General features: G+C 46.7%; 1 protein-coding gene across 5 annotated transcripts in view; it reads right to left on the bottom strand.

Annotated features, from left to right (window-relative positions):
* EIF4G2 (eukaryotic translation initiation factor 4 gamma 2) overlaps positions 1-19,563 on the bottom strand; it is a 269,529-nt gene that overhangs the window by 183,263 nt on the left and 66,703 nt on the right. For all 5 annotated transcript variants that reach the window (XM_069223604.1, XM_069223608.1, XM_069223605.1 and 2 more), the window contains one exon: positions 6,525-6,669. In XM_069223604.1, the coding sequence (XP_069079705.1) occupies positions 6,525-6,669 (145 nt within the window). The remainder of the gene's footprint in view (positions 1-6,524; positions 6,670-19,563) is intronic.

Genomic DNA, 19,563 nt, shown 5'->3' with positions numbered 1-19,563 from the left:
CCTACACTTTCCTGTGAACATTTCCCAAAGGAGAGCACCCCAGTGAGATTTGTTCACTTTTCTGGTTACACAAGCCCTCTCAAAAGCGGTGAACCATTTGGTGATGTCATCACCATCTTCATATTTAGTTACAATCCCTTTAGGGATTTTCAACATGTCAGGAGAATCTCTGACCCTATTTATGTTGCTGCCACCATTGATGGGTCCTAGGCCCATCTCTTGTCTTTCCCTCTCTATGGCTAGGATCTGTCTTTCCAAAGCCAATCTTTTGGCCATCCTGGCTAACTGGATGTCCTCTTCACTGGGGCTATCCTCAGTGATTTCAGAGGTGTTGGTCTCTCCTGTGAGGGAACCAGCATCTCTGACTATTATTTTAGGAGTCAGGTTTTGAGGGACCCTGTTCTCCCTAGATAGGATTGGTAGGGGGGAATTGTCCTCCAAGTCACTATCCTCTTCCTCGGAGTTGCCACCCTCAGAGGGGTTGGCCTTTTCAAACTCTGCCAAAAGCTCCTGGAGCTGTATTTTGGTAGGTTTGGGGCCCATTGTTATTTTCTTTAGTTTACAGAGTGACCTTAGCTCTCTCATCTGTAGATGGAGGTAAGGTGTGGTGTCGAGTTCCACCACATTCACATCTGTGCTAGACATTATGCTTCTAAAAGTTGGAATACTTTTTAAGAAACTAAAACTGATTCTAGAATCTAATTCAAACTTTTAACAAACTTTTAAACTCTAAAAGAAATGCTAAAACAGGATCTAACACAAGGCCCTAGCAGGTCTTTTAAGAATTTAGAAAACTTTTCAAATTGCAAAAATCGATTTCTAATGACAATTTTGGAATTTGTCGTGTGATCAGGTATTGGCTGAGTAGTCCAGCAAATGCAAAGTCTTGTACCCCACCGCTGATCCACCAATGTAGGAAGTTGGCTCTGTATGTGCTATTTCAAAGTAAGGAATAGCATGCACAGAGTCCAAGGGTTCCCCTTAGAGGTAAAATAGTGGTAAAAATAGATAATACTAATGCTCTATTTTGTGGTAGTGTGGTCGAGCAGTAGGCTTATCCAAGGAGTAGTGTTAAGCATTTGTTGTACATACACAAGACAATAAATGAGGTACACACACTCAGGGACAAATCCAGCCAATAGGTTTTTATATAGAAAAATATATTTTCTTAGTTTATTTTAAGAACCACAGGTTCAAATTCTACATGTAATATCTCATTCGAAAGGTATTGCAGGTAAGTACTTTAGGAACTTCAAATCATAAAAATTGCATGTATACTTTACAAGTTATTGACAAATAGCTGTTTTAAAAGTGGACACTTAGTGCAATTTTCACAGTTCCTGGGGGAGGTAAGTTTTTGTTAGTTTTACCAGGTAAGTAAGACACTTACAGGGTTCAGTTCTTGGTCCAAGGTAGCCCACCGTTGGGGGTTCAGAGCAACCCCAAAGTCACCACACCAGCAGCACAGGGCCGGTCAGGTGCAGAGTTCAAAGTGGTGCCCAAAACACATAGGCTAGAATGGAGAGAAGGGGGGTGCCCCGGTTCCGGTCTGCTTGCAGGTAAGTACCCGCGTCTTCGGAGGGCAGACCAGGGGGGTTTTGTAGGGCACCGGGGGGGACACAAGTCCACACAGAAATTTCACCCTCAGCAGCGCGGGGGCGGCCGGGTGCAGTGTAGAAACAAGCGTCGGGTTTGTAATGGAAGTCAATGGGAGATCTCGGAATCTCTTTAGCGCGGCAGGCAGGCAAGGGGGGGGTTCCTCGGGGAAACCTCCACTTGGTCAAGGGAGAGGGACTCCTGGGGGTCACTCCTCCAGTGAAAGTCCGGTCCTTCAGGTCCTGGGGGCTGCGGGTGCAGGGTCTCTCCCAGGTGTCGGGACTTTAGGTTCAAAGAGTCGCGGTCAGGGGAAGCCTCGGGATTCCCTCTGCAGGCGGCGCTGTGGGGGCTCAGGGGGGACAGGTTTTTGTACTCACAGTCTTAGAGTAGTCCTGGGGTCCCTCCTGAGGTGTTGGATCGCCACCAGCCGAGTCGGGGTCGCCGGGTGCAGTGTTGCAAGTCTCACGCTTCTTGCGGGGAGCTTGCAGGGTTCTTTGGAGCTGCTGGAAACAAAGTTGCAGCTTTTCTTGGAGCAGGTCCGCTGTCCTCGGGAGTTTCTTGTCTTTTCGAAGCAGGGGCAGTCCTCAGAGGATGTCGAGGTCGCTGGTCCCTTTGGAAGGCGTCGCTGGAGCAGGATCTTTGGAAGGCAGGAGACAGGCCGGTGAGTTTCTGGAGCCAAGGCAGTTGTCGTCTTCTGGTCTTCCGCTGCAGGGGTTTTCAGCTAGGCAGTCCTTCTTCTTGTAGTTGCAGGAATCTAATTTTCTAGGGTTCAGGGTAGCCCTTAAATACTAAATTTAAGGGCGTGTTTAGGTCTGGGGGGTTAGTAGCCAATGGCTACTAGCCCTGAGGGTGGGTACACCCTCTTTGTGCCTCCTCCCAAGGGGAGGGGGTCACAATCCTAACCCTATTGGGGGAATCCTCCATCTGCAAGATGGAGGATTTCTAAAAGTTAGAGTCACCTCAGCTCAGGACACCTTAGGGGCTGTCCTGACTGGCCAGTGACTCCTCCTTGTTATTCTCATTATTTTCTCCGGCCTTGCCGCCAAAAGTGGGGCCTGGCCGGAGGGGGCAGGCAACTCCACTAGCTGGAGTGTCCTGCTGGGTTGGCACAAAGGAGGTGAGCCTTTGAGGCTCACCGCCAGGTGTGACAATTCCTGGCCTGGGAGAGGTGTTAGCATCTCCACCCAGTGCAGGCTTTGTTACTGGCCTCAGAGTGACAAAGGCACTCTCCCCATGGGGCCAGCAACATGTCTCGGTTTGTGGCAGGCTGCTAAAACTAGTCAGCCTACACAGATAGTCGGTTAAGTTTCAGGGGGCACCTCTAAGGTGCCCTCTGGGGTGTATTTTACAATAAAATGTACACTGGCATCAGTGTGCATTTATTGTGCTGAGAAGTTTGATACCAAACTTCCCAGTTTTCAGTGTAGCCATTATGGTGCTGTGGAGTTCGTGTTTGACAGACTCCCAGACCATATACTCTTATGGCTACCCTGCACTTACAATGTCTAAGGTTTTGTTTAGACACTGTAGGGGTACCATGCTCATGCACTGGTACCCTCACCTATGGTATAGTGCACCCTGCCTTAGGGCTGTAAGGCCTGCTAGAGGGGTGTCTTACCTATACTGCATAGGCAGTGAGAGGCTGGCATGGCACCCTGAGGGGAGTGCCATGTCGACTTACTCGTTTTGTCCTCACTAGCACACACAAGCTGGCAAGCAGTGTGTCTGTGCTGAGTGAGAGGTCTCCAGGGTGGCATAAGACATGCTGCAGCCCTTAGAGACCTTCCTTGGCATCAGGGCCCTTGGTACTAGAAGTACCAGTTACAAGGGACTTATCTGGATGCCAGGGTCTGCCAATTGTGGATACAAAAGTACAGGTTAGGGAAAGAACACTGGTGCTGGGGCCTGGTTAGCAGACCTCAGCACACTTTCAATTGTAAACATAGCATCAGCAAAGGCAAAAAGTCAGGGGGCAACCATGCCAAGGAGGCATTTCCTTACAGTCTGCGACCAGTTTCTCTGGTTTGTCGTCCTGCTCTTGTTCTATGTGCGGTTCTAGCATATGCTGCCTGTGGAGGTTGCCTCTGCTGACACTGGGCTCGAAAGAATTGGATATTTGAGACGGAAGACGGATAGGAACCCCCTCTGTAGGATGGATCTCCTTTCTCTGGCACACCGAAAGGGCTACCTTCTGAACTGCAGGGTTCCCAGGGACTTTGCATTGCCTGTATCAGTCTTAATAGCTTGCAAAGACTCAGACATTTCCTAAATGAACTTCCTCATCAAAACAGGAGTCAAGAATTTTGCTCTGTACTTTTGGTCTAAAAGATGTTGCGCAAAGCCGGCCCCATCTCCTTAAAACATCTGTGCCTGATAGCTGATGAAAGGCCGTAGTAGCAATACCCATTCCAGTGTCTGACTTCCGCTGAAGCCTTTTCCCCTTCCTCTACTATCTTCATTGCTTCTGCTTCCTCAGGAAGTTGGTCTATGTAAGGAGCTATGTCAGCTCATAGCTGCTTGTCATAGCTTCCTATTTCAGCTAATGAGTTTGACAGCCTTACTGTAAGGGAGGACATCAAGGATAAACGCTTTCCAAAATTATCAAGCTTTCTCCCTTCTTTACCAGGTGGAGCAGAGATTGTAGCTGAAGAATTTCTAGACCTGCGCTGTGCCGCTTGAGCAACAGAATCCGGCTTGGGATGTCCAGTCAGACACGCTGGGGAGTCATCTGGTGCCTTATATTTCTTATCCAAGAGGGGCAAGACCGCTGTAACAGTGGCGGGATTTTTCATGACCTTAATACCCTTGCGCCATACGTAGTCTTTTATGGGCATCGATGTTACGCTTTTTCTAAAGGGCGCCTTCAAGTCATAGAGAAAGCAGTCCATCGGCTTTGTAGGCATAGGTAGTGCAAACCTTTTAGCTGCCTGTTCCAAAAAACTGAAATCCACCAATGTCACCTGGTGGAGAGTCTGCAGGGACTGGAGAGGGTGAAGGTATCTGAAAGTCATTCCATTCTCTAATATGATCTGTCAATTCCCCCTCTTCCCTGTCATTGTTGGATGTTAACAGGTCCTATGGTGGAACCAAAAGGTGTGTGTGGAGGCACATCCACTGTTAGTACCTGTGGTCTAACAGCGGTAGGAGGTAGTACCGGTAAAGGTATAATTGTCTGCTCTTCTTGGATTCAACTAGTGGAAATCTTTTCCTACAGGTCTGCTAACATTAATTGGAGGTCTGAAATAACAGATCCTGGCATAGGAATCATTTGTTCCTGATACGAATACTGATCATCAGGAGAATAAAAGGACTGAGGGTCATACTGGTTATGGTCTACCAGATCCTGACACTTTAAATGTAGCTCTGAAGGACTATCTGCTTTAAATGGCCCCTCAGTTTCATCACCCTCTAAAAGATGAGCAGGAATCAAAGGTGAAACTTTACTGGACAATGTGCTTGACGGTGTCAGATTTTAACTTCCTTGGTTTCCCTGAAATATCCACCAAAGGTCCTGTCAACGGTATAGTCAATGCTGTCGTCGTCTACAGTGATGAAGATTGCATGAGTTGTCGACGGCACAGTCGATGGCAAGGATGCCATCATTGACTATGTTCGGCGCTGGAACAGTCAGTCATCGGAGGAGGCCATAACAATGGCGTAGTCGTGTAGAAACTGTAAGCAGAGCACACTGTATAAACAGTCAGACGACAACGGTTTGACAGTTTTGAAAGACTGCTTAGATGTTGGAGGTGGTAGAGGAGGCTCAGAAGACACTTTTTGACTATGTTCTGAGGAGAAAGCATTCACTACTTTCCCAGTGTGATGTTCCAGCCCTTTTGCGAGGAGAACTTGAAGAGCTGTCTTTTGTAAGACCCATGTTTGGTCTTTTTAGCTGCTTTTTAGGTTGTTCCTCCATCTGACCAGTCTGAGATATGTCCCTTTTCTGAGCCTGCTTGGAGGAAATAGAGTCCTCACTGTCTGAACCAGAAACAGGATTCTGCCTTTTCAGCTTCTGGAGCCAAACAAGAAGCCTACCCTCGGTCTTTAAGGGTCTGGTTAGAATAGGTTCTGCATACCTTACAATCCTTGTCAGAGTGTTGTGGATCAAGGCAGTAAAGGCAGTCTTTGTGGGGGTGCTCTAAGTGAAGCCTTTTTTTCCCCACAGGTCTTGCAGTCTCTTCCTCTCCTCAGACATGACGAAAATTCACAGAGTGTAAAGCAGTCTAGAGAAGAGACCTGGAAATCCGACTAGAAACAGCAATTTCTGAGGGGCAATATACTAGCATAAATTCCAGAAAGATGTGACTGAGCAGAGCTCAGTGGAGACTCCCTAGCACGGCATGCAGTGGAAAACCGGAGGCACTGGAGCTTTCCACAGGAGTGTTCTGGGGGAAGGGGTAGCCTGATTGGCTGAAACCTGGTTTGGATCTTTTTCCTAAAAAAAGAAAAAGGATAGACTGCTAATGTGATGGGCTTTAAGCTGGTATACACTATTTCTCATAACATTGTAGTTGTAATGTACCAGGGACTCCCACCTCGATGACTGGGAATGATTCAAGCATGTGAATCTATCAAAGTTCCAATACTGGAGTAAGTGGGGGCAACTATGCCAGAAAGAGGACACTACTACAATTCCTTCAGTCATTCACAATGTTAAACAAAAAGCTTACTTACAGCTATTGGCATAGCATTTTACAGACTCCCTGTATGTCCAGGCTAGCTAAAAATAGTTGCCTTCCAGAGCAATAGTTTACGTTGTTAGGCATCACCCTACTAATCTGCACAACAACTCAGCTGTGATCCCTCACACTTATGTACAAAACTACTAACCTTGGTGACTACTTTATAAAATTCTGCATCCCTTTCAGACATGCACACAAACCATTTGTCCTTCGCTGAACCAGATCAAGAGCCTCTACAAGCTTTACCTGGCATCTGTCCAAACATATCAGCAAGTCCTCCAAGTGGATCCCTGTCAAGTTTCAACCTTGGTGGCATGAATGGTCCTCCCTCCAGAAAGAAGTCACTTCGCATCCCTTGACTCATAGGAGCAGGAATAAAGACTCCAAGATCCTAAAAAACAGGGTATGGGTGTTTACAAGGCATCAAGTAAAGTAGTAACAAATCTACAGGAAGACTGTTCTAATCAAGAGCAGGAGGCTGACAAAGGAACAGTAGAAGAATACACCTGTGACACAAGAGAATACATCTTTGTCTTTTTCTGATTTTAAAAAAAAAAAATTCTGAAGCAACCCCCCCTCCCCCGTATGACCTGAAACAAATTACTACTGTTTGAGGCTATTCGATTCAGGTGCAGTGCATTCTCCCGGCATCTAGGATTGAGGCTTGGGAAAGCACAAATATTTTGTAGGCTGACCAACAGCAGTATGCATGACTTTGCAACCAATCCAAGGACTACAAGACCAAAAAACTGGACATGCTCAAATCAAATGTTCCTAATAGACTGTCTAGTAAAATTTGTTTCACAAAATCTTTTACTTAAGAGCGCAGTTCCAAGGCTTTTGTCTTAGCATTATCTTTTATAGCCACTGTAGTCAAGTCCCAAAAAACACACAATAGGTTACATATGGAAAATGTCACTTACCCAATGTACATCTGTTCGTTGCATGAGACGCTGCAGATTCACATGCTATGCATTATCCAGCCATCTAGTGTTTGGCTCGGAGTGTTACAAGTTGTTTTTCTTCGAAGAAGTCTTTGAGTCACAAAACCAAGTGACTCCTCCCTTTCGGCTCCATTGCGCATGGGCGTCAATTCCATCTTAGATTGTTTTCCCCACAGGGGGTGAGGTAGGAGTTGTGAGTATACGAGGTGCCCATGCAATGGAGTAGTTATGCATGTACTTAAGGTGTATCAAAAGAATATTTACATATTTACAATTTTCATTCAACTAACGGCTATAGGCTACCGGGGAGGTGGGAGGGCGCATGTGAATCTGCAGCGTCTCATGCCACAAACAGATGTACACTGGGTAAGTGACTTTATGTTCAGTGGCATGTGTAGCGGCAGATACACATGCTGTGCATAGACTAAAAAGCGGTAATATCCCCAAAAAGCGGTGGTTTAGCCTGTAGGAGTTGAAGTTGTCAGAATGAAAATGTCACTTACCCAGTGTACATCTGTTCGTGGCATCAGTCGCAGTAGATTCGCATGTTCTGCAATAGCTCGCCATCTGGTGTTGGGCCGGAGTGTTACAAGTTGTTTTTCTTCGAAGAAGTCTTTCGAGTCACGGGACCGAGTGACTCCTCCTTTTGTCTCCATTGCGCATGGGCGTCGACTCCATCTTCGATTGTTTTTCCCCGCAGAGGGTGAGGTAGGAGTTGAATTGTAGTAATAGTGCCCATGCAATGGAGTGACTAAGTATGCACTTATTTAAGGTTGAGATGATACATATATAAATAATTGAAGGTAACTTCCAAACTGCTACAGGCTCCCGGGGAGGCGGGTGGGCACATGCGAATCTACTGCGACTGATGCCACGAACAGATGTACACTGGGTAAGTGACATTTTCAGTTCGATGGCATCTGTCGCTGTAGATACGCATGTTCTGCAATAGACTAGTAAGCAGTTATTTCCCCAAAAGCGGTGGATCAGCCTGTAGGAGTGGAAGTAGTCTGAAATAATGTCCTTAATACAGCTTGACCTACTGTGGCTTGTTGTGCGGATAACACGTCTACACAGTAGTGCTTGGTGAATGTGTGAGGCGTAGACCATGTGGCTGCCTTACATATTTCTTGCATTGGGATGTTTCCTAGAAAGGCCATGGTAGCACCTTTCTTTCTGGTTGAGTGTGCCCTTGGTGTAATGGGCAGCTGTCGTTTAGCTTTAAGGTAGCAGATTTGGATGCATTTAACTATCCATCTGGCTATACCTTGTTTTGAAATTGGGTTTCCTGCATGAGGTTTTTGAAATGCAATAAAGAGTTGTTTAGTCTTTCTGATGTTCTTTGTTCTGTCAATGTAATACATTAATGCTCTTTTGACATCTAATGTATGTAGTGCCCTTTCAGCTACGGTATCTGGCTGTGGAAAGAACACCGGAAGTTCCACTGTTTGATTTAGATGGAACGGTGAAACAACTTTTGGCAAAAATTTAGGATTGGTCCTTAGGACGACTTTATTTTTGTGTAGTTGTATAAAAGGTTCCTGTATAGTAAACGCCTGAATCTCGCTTACTCTTCTCAGGGAAGTAATGGCGATGAGAAATGCCACCTTCCAGGTTAGGAACTGTATGTCGCAGGAGTGCATGGGTTCAAAAGGTGGACCCATAAGTCTAGTTAGGACAACATTTAGGTTCCATGAAGGAACAGGTAGTGTTCTTGGTGGTATAATTCTCCTAAGGCCCTCCATGAATGCTTTAATGACTGGTATTTTATATAGGGAAGTTGAATAGGTAGTCTGCAGGTATGCAGATATTGCTGCAAGGTGAATCTTAATGGAAGAGAAAGCTAGGTTAGATTTTTGTAAGTGAAGCAAGTAACCCACTACATGTTCTGGAGTTGTGTGTAATGGTTGTATTTGATTAATATGGCAGTAGCAAACAAACCTCTTCCATTTACTTGCATAGCAGTGCCTGGTGGATGGCCTTCTTGCTTGTTTTATGACTTCCATACATTCTTGGGTAAGTTGTAAGTGCCCGAATTCTAGGATTTCAGGAGCCAGATTGCTAGATTCAGCGATGCTGGATCTGGGTGTCTGATCTTTTGGTTGTGCTGTGTCAACAGATCTGGCCTGTTGGGCAATTTGATGCAGGGTACCACTGATAGGTCTAGCAGCGTTGTGTACCAGGGTTGCCTTGCCCAAGTTGGTGCTATCAATATGAGTTTGAGTTTGCTTTGACTGAGTTTGTTTACCAGGTAAGGAAGGAGAGGGAGAGGAGGAAAAGCGTAAGCAAATATCCCTGACCAGTTCATCCATAGGGCATTGCCTTGGGATTGTTTGTGTGGGTATCTGGATGCGAAGTTTTGGCATTTTGCGTTCTCCCTTGTCGCAAACAAGTCTATCTGAGGTGTTCCCCAGAGTTTGAAATAAGTGTTCAGTATTTGGGGGTGAATTTCCCATTCGTGGACCTGTTGGTGATCTCGAGAGAGATTGTCTGCGAGTTGATTTTGTATCCCTGGTATAAACTGTGCAATTAGGCGAATTTGGTTGTGAATTGCCCAATGCCAAATTTTTTGTGCTAACAGGCTTAACTGCGTGGAGTGCGTCCCTCCCTGCTTGTTTAGATAATACATTGTTGTCATGTTGTCTGTTTTGACGAGAATGTATTTGTGAACTATTATTGGTTGGAAAGCTTTTAGTGCTTGAAAAACTGCAAGAAGTTCTAGGTGATTGATATGCAGTTTTGTTTGATGTACGTTCCATTGTCCTTGTATGCTGTGTTGATCGAGGTGTGCTCCCCACCCTGTCATGGAAGCATCTTTTGTTATTACGTATTGTGGCACTGGGTCTTGGAAAGGCCGCCCCTTGTTTAAATTTATGTTGTTCCACCACAGAAGCGAGAGGTAAGTTTGGCGGTCTATTAACACCAGATCTAGAAGGTGACCCTGTGCTTGAGACCACTGTGATACTAGGCATTGTTGTAAGGGCCTCATGTGCAGTCTTGCGTTTGGGACAATGGCTATGCATGATGACATCATGCCTAGGAGTTGTAATACCATCTTTGCTTGTATCTTTTGTGTTGGATACATGCGTTGTATGATGGTGTTGAAATTTTGAATTCTTTGTGGACTTGGAGTGGCTACTCCTTTTGATGTGTTTATTATGGCTCCCAGGTATTGTTGTACCTTGCGTGGCAGAATTTCGGATTTTGTGAAATTGACGGTGAACCCTAGTTTGAAGAGGGTTTGTATGATATGATTTGTGTGATTTGAGCACTCTATTAACGAATGGGCCTTGATTAGCCAGTCGTCTAGATATGGGAACACATGTATTTGCTGCCTTCTGATGTGTGCAGCGACTACCGCTAGACATTTGGTAAAGACTCTTGGTGCGGTTGTTAATCCGAAAGGCAGTACCTTGAATTGGTAATGTATTCCTTTGAATACAAACCTTAGGTATTTCCTGTGCGATGGGTGTATTGGTATATGGAAATAAGCATCCTTGAGGTCTAAAGTTGCCATGTAGTCGTGCAGCTTTAGCAATGGCAATACTTCTTGTAGTGTGACCATGTGGAAGTGGTCTGATTTGATGAAAGTGTTGACTACTCTGAGGTCTAGGATTGGTCTCAGTGTTTTGTCCTTCTTTGGTATCAGAAAGTACAGTGAGTAAACTCCTGTGTTTATTTGTGTGTTTGGCACTAATTCGATTGCATTCTTTTGCAATAGTGCCTGCACTTCTATCTCTAGGAGATTGGAATGGTGTGTTGTTAAATTTTGTGCTTTTGGTGGTATGTTTGGAGGGAACTGTAGAAATTCTATGCAGTAACCATGTTGGATAATTGCTAGAACCCAAGTGTCTGTAGTGATTTTCTCCCATGCTCTGTAATAATGACCTATTCGTCCCCCCACTGGTGTTGTGTGGAGGGGGTGAGTGACATGTGAGTCACTGTTTAGTAGTAGGGGTTTTGGGGCTTTGGAATCTTCCTCTATTTCTAGGGAATTGCCCTCCTCTATATTGTCCCCGAAAACCTCCTCTATACTGTCCTTGGTAACTGGACGGTGTGGCTTGTGAGGTGCTGGCTTGTGTGCTTTGACCCCGAAACCCCCCTCGAAAGGGCGTTTTACGGAATGAGCTGTAATTCCCTCTGCTCTGCGGGGAGTAGAGTGCGCCCATGGCTTTGGCAGTGTCCGTATCTTTTTTGAGTTTCTCAATCGCTGTGTCCACTTCTGGACCGAACAGTTCTTTTTCATTAAAAGGCATATTGAGAACTGCTTGTTGAATCTCTGGTTTAAATCCAGACGTTCGGAGCCATGCATGCCTTCTGATAGTTACAGATGTATTAATTGTCCGTGCAGCTGTATCTGCAGCGTCCATGGAGGAGCGGATCTGGTTGTTGGAGATGGCCTGTCCCTCCTCAACCACTTGTTTTGCCCTATTTTGGAAGTCTTTGGGCAGATGTTCAATGAGATGTTGCATCTCATCCCAGTGGGCTCTGTCATAGCGCGCAAGTAGTGCCTGGGAGTTCGCGATGCGCCACTGGTTTGCAGCTTGTGCTGCGACTCTCTTACCAGCTGCATCAAACTTGCGGCTTTCTTTATCTGGGGGTGGTGCATCTCCAGATGTGTGAGAGTTGGCCCTTTTCCTAGCTGCTCCTACAACAACAGAGTCTGGTGGCAGCTGTATTGTGATGAAAGCCGGGTCCGTAGGAGGCGGCTTATACTTTTTTTCCACCCTTGGTGTGATTGCCCTACTTTTGACCGGGTCCTTAAATATGTCCTTTGCGTGCCGGAGCATACCAGGGAGCATAGGCAGGCTTTGGTAGGAGCTGTGGGTGGAGGAGAGTGTTGAACAAGAAATCATCCTCGACCTGTTCTGAGTGGAGGCTTACGTTGTGAAATTGTGCTGCTCTAGCCACCACCTGAGAGTACGCGGTGCTGTCTTCTGGTGGAGATGGTTTTGTAGGGTATGCCTCTGGGCTGTTATCTGACACTGGGGCGTCGTATAGGTCCCATGCGTCCTGGTCTTGGTCACCCTGGCTCATGGTGGTGTGAGCTGGGGAGTGTGATGGCGTTTGTGCTGGTGAAACGTTAATCACGGGCGGAGGAGAGGGTGGTGGTGTAACTCTTTTCACCACTTTTGGTTGTGGTGCTTGTTCCGTCTGGAACTCCAACCTTCTCTTTCTCCTAATGGGGGGGAAGGGTGCTTATTTTTCCTGTCCCCTGCTGAATGAAGATACGCTTTTGCGTATGGTCCGCATCAGTTGCTTGTAGCTCTTCCTCAAACCTATGCTTCTGCATTTGGGAGGTTAGCGAGTGCTCTTCTGTATAAGAGCCTGAAGCTGGGTCGCTTGCAGTTTGTTTCGGCATCGAAACTTTGTCTGCGTGTTTTTTCGGCTCCGAGGTGACTTTTTTCCTTTTCGGGGCCGAAACCTCTCGGCGTCGATCTGTTTCGGTGCCGCTGTCTCGGCGTCGAGCCGTGTCCACACCGGCATCTCGGTGTCGAGGCTTGTCTCCAGCACTTTCTCGGTCCCGAGAAGGCTGCGTGCCGGTGTCTCGACCGGAGTCGGACGATCTCGGCACTGTTAGGGCCTTTTTCGGTGCCGACGGTCGGTCACCGATTTTATGGGTTGAGCCATGGCCTGGTGGCAGTGGCGTCCCCTGGGCCTTGTAAATGTTTCTTTGTGTGGTTTTCGACGTCTTACTCACGGTTTGTGTATCGTCGAATCCTTCGGAGTCTGAGTCTTGGATCGAGAAGGTACCTTCCTCTTCCTGTTCCTCGAACTCCCGTCGGGCTGTCGGTGCGGACGCCATTTGAAGTCTTCTGGCTCGACGGTCTCGGAGTGTTTTTCGGGACCGGAACGCACGACAGGCCTCGCAGGTGTCTTCGCTGTGCTCAGGTGACAGGCACAGGTTGCAGACCAAGTGTTGGTCTGTGTAGGGGTATTTATTGTGGCATTTGGGGCAGAAACGGAACGGGGTCCGTTCCATCGGCGTTCCTCAGCACGCGGTCGGGCCGACCAGGCCCCGACGGAGGATCGAAAAACTACCCCGAAGGGTACCGGAGCTCTTCGATCTTTGATGCGGTGTTGAATCTAAGTACGCCGATCCCGAACGCAACAATACCGACGAAAATCTTCCGAAATTAACTATTTTTTCTGCTCCGAAACTCGGAGCGACAGGAACACGTCCGAACCCGATGGCGGAAAAAAAACAATCGAAGATGGAGTCGACGCCCATGCGCAATGGAGACAAAAGGAGGAGTCACTCGGTCCCGTGACTCGAAAGACTTCTTCGAAGAAAAACAACTTGTAACACTCCGGCCCAACACCAGATGGCGAGCTATTGCAGAACATGCGTATCTACAGCGACAGATGCCATCGAACATAATGTTAATACAGCCTGCCCTACTGTGGCTTGTTGCGTTGCTAACACATCTACACAGTAATGCTTAGTAAGTGTATGAGGCGTAGACCAGGTGGCTGCCTTACATATTTCTGTCATAGGTATATTTCCAAGAAAAAGCTATTGTGGCACCTTTTTTCCTAGTGGAATGTGCTCTTGGTGTAATAGGTAATTCTCTTTTTGCTTTAATATAGCAAGTTTGAATACATTTAACTATCCATCTGGCGATGCCTTGTTTGGATATAGGATTACCTGCAAGAGGTTTTTGGAAGGCTACGAACAATTGTTTTGTTTTACGAAATTGTTTAGTTCTGTGAATGTAATACATTAGTGCTCTTTTTATGTGTAATGTATGTAAGGCTCTTACGGCTACTGAGTCTGGTTGCGGAAAGAAGTCTGGGAGTTCCAGTTTGGTTTAGGTGGAATGGTGATATGACCTTTGGTAAGAAGTTTGGATTTGTACAGAGAACCACTTCGTTTATGTATTTGTATAAAGGGTTCCCGAATAGTAAATGCTTGTATCTCACTTACTCTAAGTGATGTGATAGCTATTAGAAAGGCTACTTTCCAAGTCAGATATTGCATTTCACACGAATGCATGGGTTCGAATGGTGGGCCCCATGAGTCGTGTTAATACAATATTAAGGTTCCACGACGGTACTGGTGGTGTCCTTGGGGGTATGATTCTTTAGTCCCTCCATAAAAGCTTTAACGACTGGGATTCTAAAAAGTGATGTTGTATGTGTAATCTGCAGATAGGCAGAGATTGCAGTGAGATGGATTTTAATGGAAGAGAATGCTAGATTAGACTTCTCTAAGTGTAATAAGTAGCTTACAGTGTCCTTTGTAGAGGCATGTAGTGGTTGAATCTGATTAGTGTGGCAGTAGCAAACAAATCTTTTCCATTTGTTTGCGTAACAATGTCTTGTTTGTTTTCTTGCTTATTTAATGACCTCCATACACTCTTGTGTAAGATTTAAATGTCCGAATTTTAAGACTTCAGGAGCCAGATTGCTAGATTGAGCGATACTGGATTTGGGTGTCTGATCTGTTTGTGTTGTGTTAACAGATGTGGAATGTTTGGTAATTTCATGTGGCGTACTACTGATAAGTCCAACAGTGTTGTGTACCACGATTGGCGAGCCCAGGTTGGTGCTATGAGTATTAGTTTGAGTTTGTTTTGACTTTGTTTGTTGATCAGATAAGGAATGAGCAGGAGAGGGGGGAAAAGCGTAAGCAAATATCCCAGACCAACTGATCCATAGTGCATTGCCTTTGGATTGAGGGTGTGGGTACCTGGACGCAAACTTTTGGCATTTTGCGTTTTTTGTTGCGAATAGGTCTATGTTTGGTGTTCCCTAGCGGAGGAAGTGATCCTGTAGGATCTGGGGATGAATTTCCCATTCGTGAGTTTGCTGGTGATCGCGACTGAGATTGTCGGCTAACTGATTCTGAATGACTGGTATGTATTGTGCTATCAGGCGAACGTGATTGTGAATTGCCCAATGCCAAATCTTTTGTGCTAAGACAGTTGTGACGAGTGTCACCCCTTGTTTGTTGAGATAATATCTGGTTTTCATGTTGTCGGTTTTGACAAGGATGTGTTTGTGGGCTACCAGTGGTTGAAATGCTTTTAATGCTAGAAACACCGCTAGCAGTTTCTAATGATTTATGTGAAGTTGGTTTTGCTGATTGTTCCATTGACCCTGTATGCTGTGCTTGTTGGTGTGCTCCCCACCCAATCAAGGAAGCATCTGTTGTGATAACAGCTTGAGGCACTAGGTCTTGGAATGGCCGCCCTTTGTTTAAATTTAAATTTATAGGGTTCCACCATTGAAGCGAGAAGTGCGTTTGGCGGTCTTTCAACACTAGATCTTGAAGTTAATCCTGTGCTTGTGTCTATTGTTTTGCTAGGCACTGTTGTAAGGGTTGCATGTGTAATCTTGCATTTGGGACAATGGCTTTGCATGAAGACATCATGCCTAGAAGTTTCATTACAAACCTTACTGGGTAGTGTTGGTTTGTCTGTATGCTTGATGTTACATTTTGGAACGCTTGGACCCTTTGTGGACTTGGAGTATCAATTACTCTTTGTGTGTTGAGTGTTGCTCCCAAGTATTGTTGTATTTGGGATGGTTGCAGATTTAATTTCTGGAAATTTATAGAGAACCGTAGTTTGTGTAGAGTTTCTATGACTTATTGCATGTTGCTTTTAATTAGCCAGTCTAAATATGGGATTACGTGCATGTGCTGTCTCCTTATGTAAGCGGCTACTATTGCTAGGCAGTTTGTGAATACCCTTGCGGCTGTTATACCGAACGGTAGCACTTTTGATAGTGTACGCTGTGCATTACAAACCTTAAGTATTTTCTGTGGGAAGGATGGATGGGTATGTGGAAATACGCATCCTTGATGTAGGAAGTTGGCTCTGTATGCACTATTTCAAAGTAAGGAATAGTATGTGTAGGAAGTTGGCTCTGTATGTGCTATTTCAAAGTAAGGAATAGCATGCACAGAGTCCAAGGGTTCCCCTTAGAGGTAAAATAGTGGTAAAAAATAGATAATACTAATGCTCTATTTTGTGGTAGTGTGGTCGAGCAGTAGGCTTATCCAAGGAGTAGTGTTAAGCATTTGTTGTACATACACATAGACAATAAATGAGGTACACACACTCAGAGACAAATCCAGCCAATAGGTTTTTGTATAGAAAAATATCTTTTCTTAGTTTATTTTAAGAACCACAGGTTCAAATTCTACATGTAATATCTTGTTCGAAAGGTATTGCAGGTAAGTACTTTAGGAACTTCAAATCATAAAAATTGCATGTATACTTTTCCAGTTATTGACAAATAGCTGTTTTAAAAGTGGACACTTAGTGCAATTTTCACAGTTCCTGGGGGAGGTAAGTTTTTGTTAGTTTTACCAGGTAAGTAGGACACTTACAGGGTTCAGTTCTTGGTCCAAGGTAGCCCACCGTTGGGGGTTCAGAGCAACCCCAAAGTCACCACACCAGCAGCTCAGGGCCGGTCAGGTGCAGAGTTCAAAGTGGTGCCCAAAACACATAGGCTAGAATGGAGAGAAGGGGGTGCCCCGGTTCCGGTCTGCTTGCAGGTAAGTACCCGCGTCTTCGGAGGGCAGACCAGAGGGGTTTTGTAGGGCACCGGGGGGGACACAAGCCCACACAGAAATTTCACCCTCAGCAGCGCGGGGGCGGCCGGGTGCAGTGTAGAAACCAGCGTCGGGTTCGCAATGTTAGTCTATGAGAGATCTCGGGATCTCTTCAGCGCTGCAGGCAGGCAAGGGGGGGGGTTCCTCGGGGAAACCTCCACTTGGGCAAGGGAGAGGGACTCCTGGGGGTCACTTCTCCAGTGAAAGTCCGGTCCTTCAGGTCCTGGGGGCTGCGGGTGCAGGGTCTCTCCCAGGCGTCGGGACTTTGGATTCAAAGAGTCGCGGTCAGGGGAAGCCTCGGGATTCCCTCTGCAGGCGGCGCTGTGGGGGCTCAGGGGGGACAGGTTTTGGTACTCACAGTATCAGAGTAGTCCTGGGGTCCCTCCTGAGGTGTCGGGTCTCCACCAGCCGAGTCAGGGTCGCCGGGTGCAGTGTTGCAAGTCTCACGCTTCTTGCGGGGGGCTTGCAGGGTTCTTTAAAGCTGCTGGAAACAAAGTTGCAGCCTTTCTTGGAGCAGGTCCGCTGTCCTCGGGAGTTTCTTGTCTTTTCGAAGCAGGGGCAGTCCTCAGAGGATGTCGAGGTCGCTGGTCCCTTTGGAAGGCGTCGCTGGAGCAGGATCTTTGGAAGGCAGGAGACAGGCCGGTGAGTTTCTGGAGCCAAGGCAGTTGTCGTCTTCTGGTCTTCCGCTGCAGGGGTTTTCAGCTGGGCAGTCCTTCTTCTTGTAGTTGCAGGAATCTAATTTTCTAGGGTTCAGGGTAGCCCTTAAATACTAAATTTAAGGGCGTGTTTAGGTCTGGGGGGTTAGTAGCCAATGGCTACTAGCCCTGAGGGTGGGTACACCCTCTTTGTGCCTCCTCCCAAGGGGAGGGGGGTCACAATCCTAACCCTATTGGGGGAATCCTCCATCTGCAAGATGGAGGATTTCTAAAAGTTAGAGTCACTTCAGCTCAGGACACCTTAGGGGCTGTCCTGACTGGCCAGTGACTCCCCCTTGTTGCTTTCTTTGTTCCCTCCAGCCTTGCCGCCAAAAGTGGGGGCCGTGGCCGGAGGGGGCGGGCAACTCCACTAAGCTGGAGTGCCCTGCTGGGCTGTGACAAAGGGGTGAGCCTTTGAGGCTCACCGCCAGGTGTCACAGCTCCTGCCTGGGGGAGGTGTTAGCATCTCCACCCAGTGCAGGCTTTGTTACTGGCCTCAGAGTGACAAAGGCACTCTCCCCATGGGGCCAGCAACATGTCTCTAGTGTGGCAGGCTGCTGGAACCAGTCAGCCTACACAGCTAGTTGGTTACGTTTCAGGGGGCACCTCTAAGGTGCCCTCTGTGGTGTATTTTACACTAAAATGTACACTGGCATCAGTGTGCATTTATTGTGCTGAGAAGTTTGATACCAAACTTCCCAGTTTTCAGTGTAGCCATTATGGTGCTGTGGAGTTCGTGTAAAACAGACTCCCAGACCATATACTCTTATGGCTACCCTGCACTTACAATGTCTAAGGTTTTGTTTAGACACTGTAGGGGCACAGTGCTCATGCACTGGTACCCTCACCTATGGTATAGTGCACCCTGCCTTAGGGCTGTAAGGCCTGCTAGAGGGGTGTCTTACCTATACTGCATAGGCAGTGAGAGGCTGGCATGGCACCCTGAGGGGAGTGCCATGTCGACTTACTCATTTTGTTCTCACTAGCACACACAGGCTTGTAAGCAGTGTGTCTGTGCTGAGTGAGGGGTCACTAGGGTGGCATAAGACATGCTGCAGCCCTTAGAGACCTTCCTTGGCATCAGGGCCCTTGGTACTAGAAGTACCAGTTACAAGGGACTTATCTGAATGCCAGGGTGTGCCAATTGTGGATACAATGGTACATTTTAGGTGAAGGAACACTGGTGCTGGGGCCTGGTTAGCAGGGTCCCAGCACACTTCTCAGTCAAGTCAGCATCAGTATCAGGCAAAAAGTGGGGGGTAACTGCAACAGGGAGCCATTTCTTTACAGTATGCACAGAGTCCAAGGGTTCCTGTAGGAAGTTGGCTCTGTATGTGCTATTTCAAAGTAAGGAATAGCATGCACAGAGTCCAAGGGTTCCCCTTAGAGGTAAAAATAGATAATACTAATGCTCTATTTTGTGGTAGTGTGGTCGAGCAGTAGGCTTATCCAAGGAGTAGTGTTAAGCATTTGTTGTACACACACAAGACAATAAATGAGGTACACACACTCAGAGACAAATCCAGCCAATAGGTTTTTCTATAGAAAAATATCTTTTCTTAGTTTATTTTAAGAACCACAGGTTCAAATTCTACATGTAATATCTCATTCGAAAGGTATTGCAGGTAAGTACTTTAGGAACTTCAAATCATAAAAATTGCATGTATACTTTACAAGTTATTGACAAATAGCTGTTTTAAAAGTGGACACTTAGTGCAATTTTCACAGTTCCTGGGGGAGGTAAGTTTTTGTTAGTTTTACCAGGTAAGTAAGACACTTACAGGGTTCAGTTCTTGGTCCAAGGTAGCCCACCGTTGGGGGTTCAGAGCAACCCCAAAGTCACCACACCAGCAGCTCAGGGCCGGTCAGGTGCAGAGTTCAAAGTGGTGCCCAAAACACATAGGCTAGAATGGAGAGAAGGGGGTGCCCCGGTTCCGGTCTGCTTGCAGGTAAGTACCCGCGTCTTCGGAGGGCAGACCAGAGGGGTTTTGTAGGGCACCGGGGGGGACACAAGTCCACACAGAAATTTCACCCTCAGCAGCGCGGGGGCGGCCGGGTGCAGTGTAGAAACAAGCGTCGGG

This window comes from Pleurodeles waltl, chromosome 3_1 (genome assembly GCF_031143425.1).
Source record: "Pleurodeles waltl isolate 20211129_DDA chromosome 3_1, aPleWal1.hap1.20221129, whole genome shotgun sequence".
Lineage (NCBI taxonomy): Eukaryota > Metazoa > Chordata > Amphibia > Caudata > Salamandridae > Pleurodeles > Pleurodeles waltl.
This window is presented reverse-complemented; position numbering and strand designations above follow the sequence as displayed.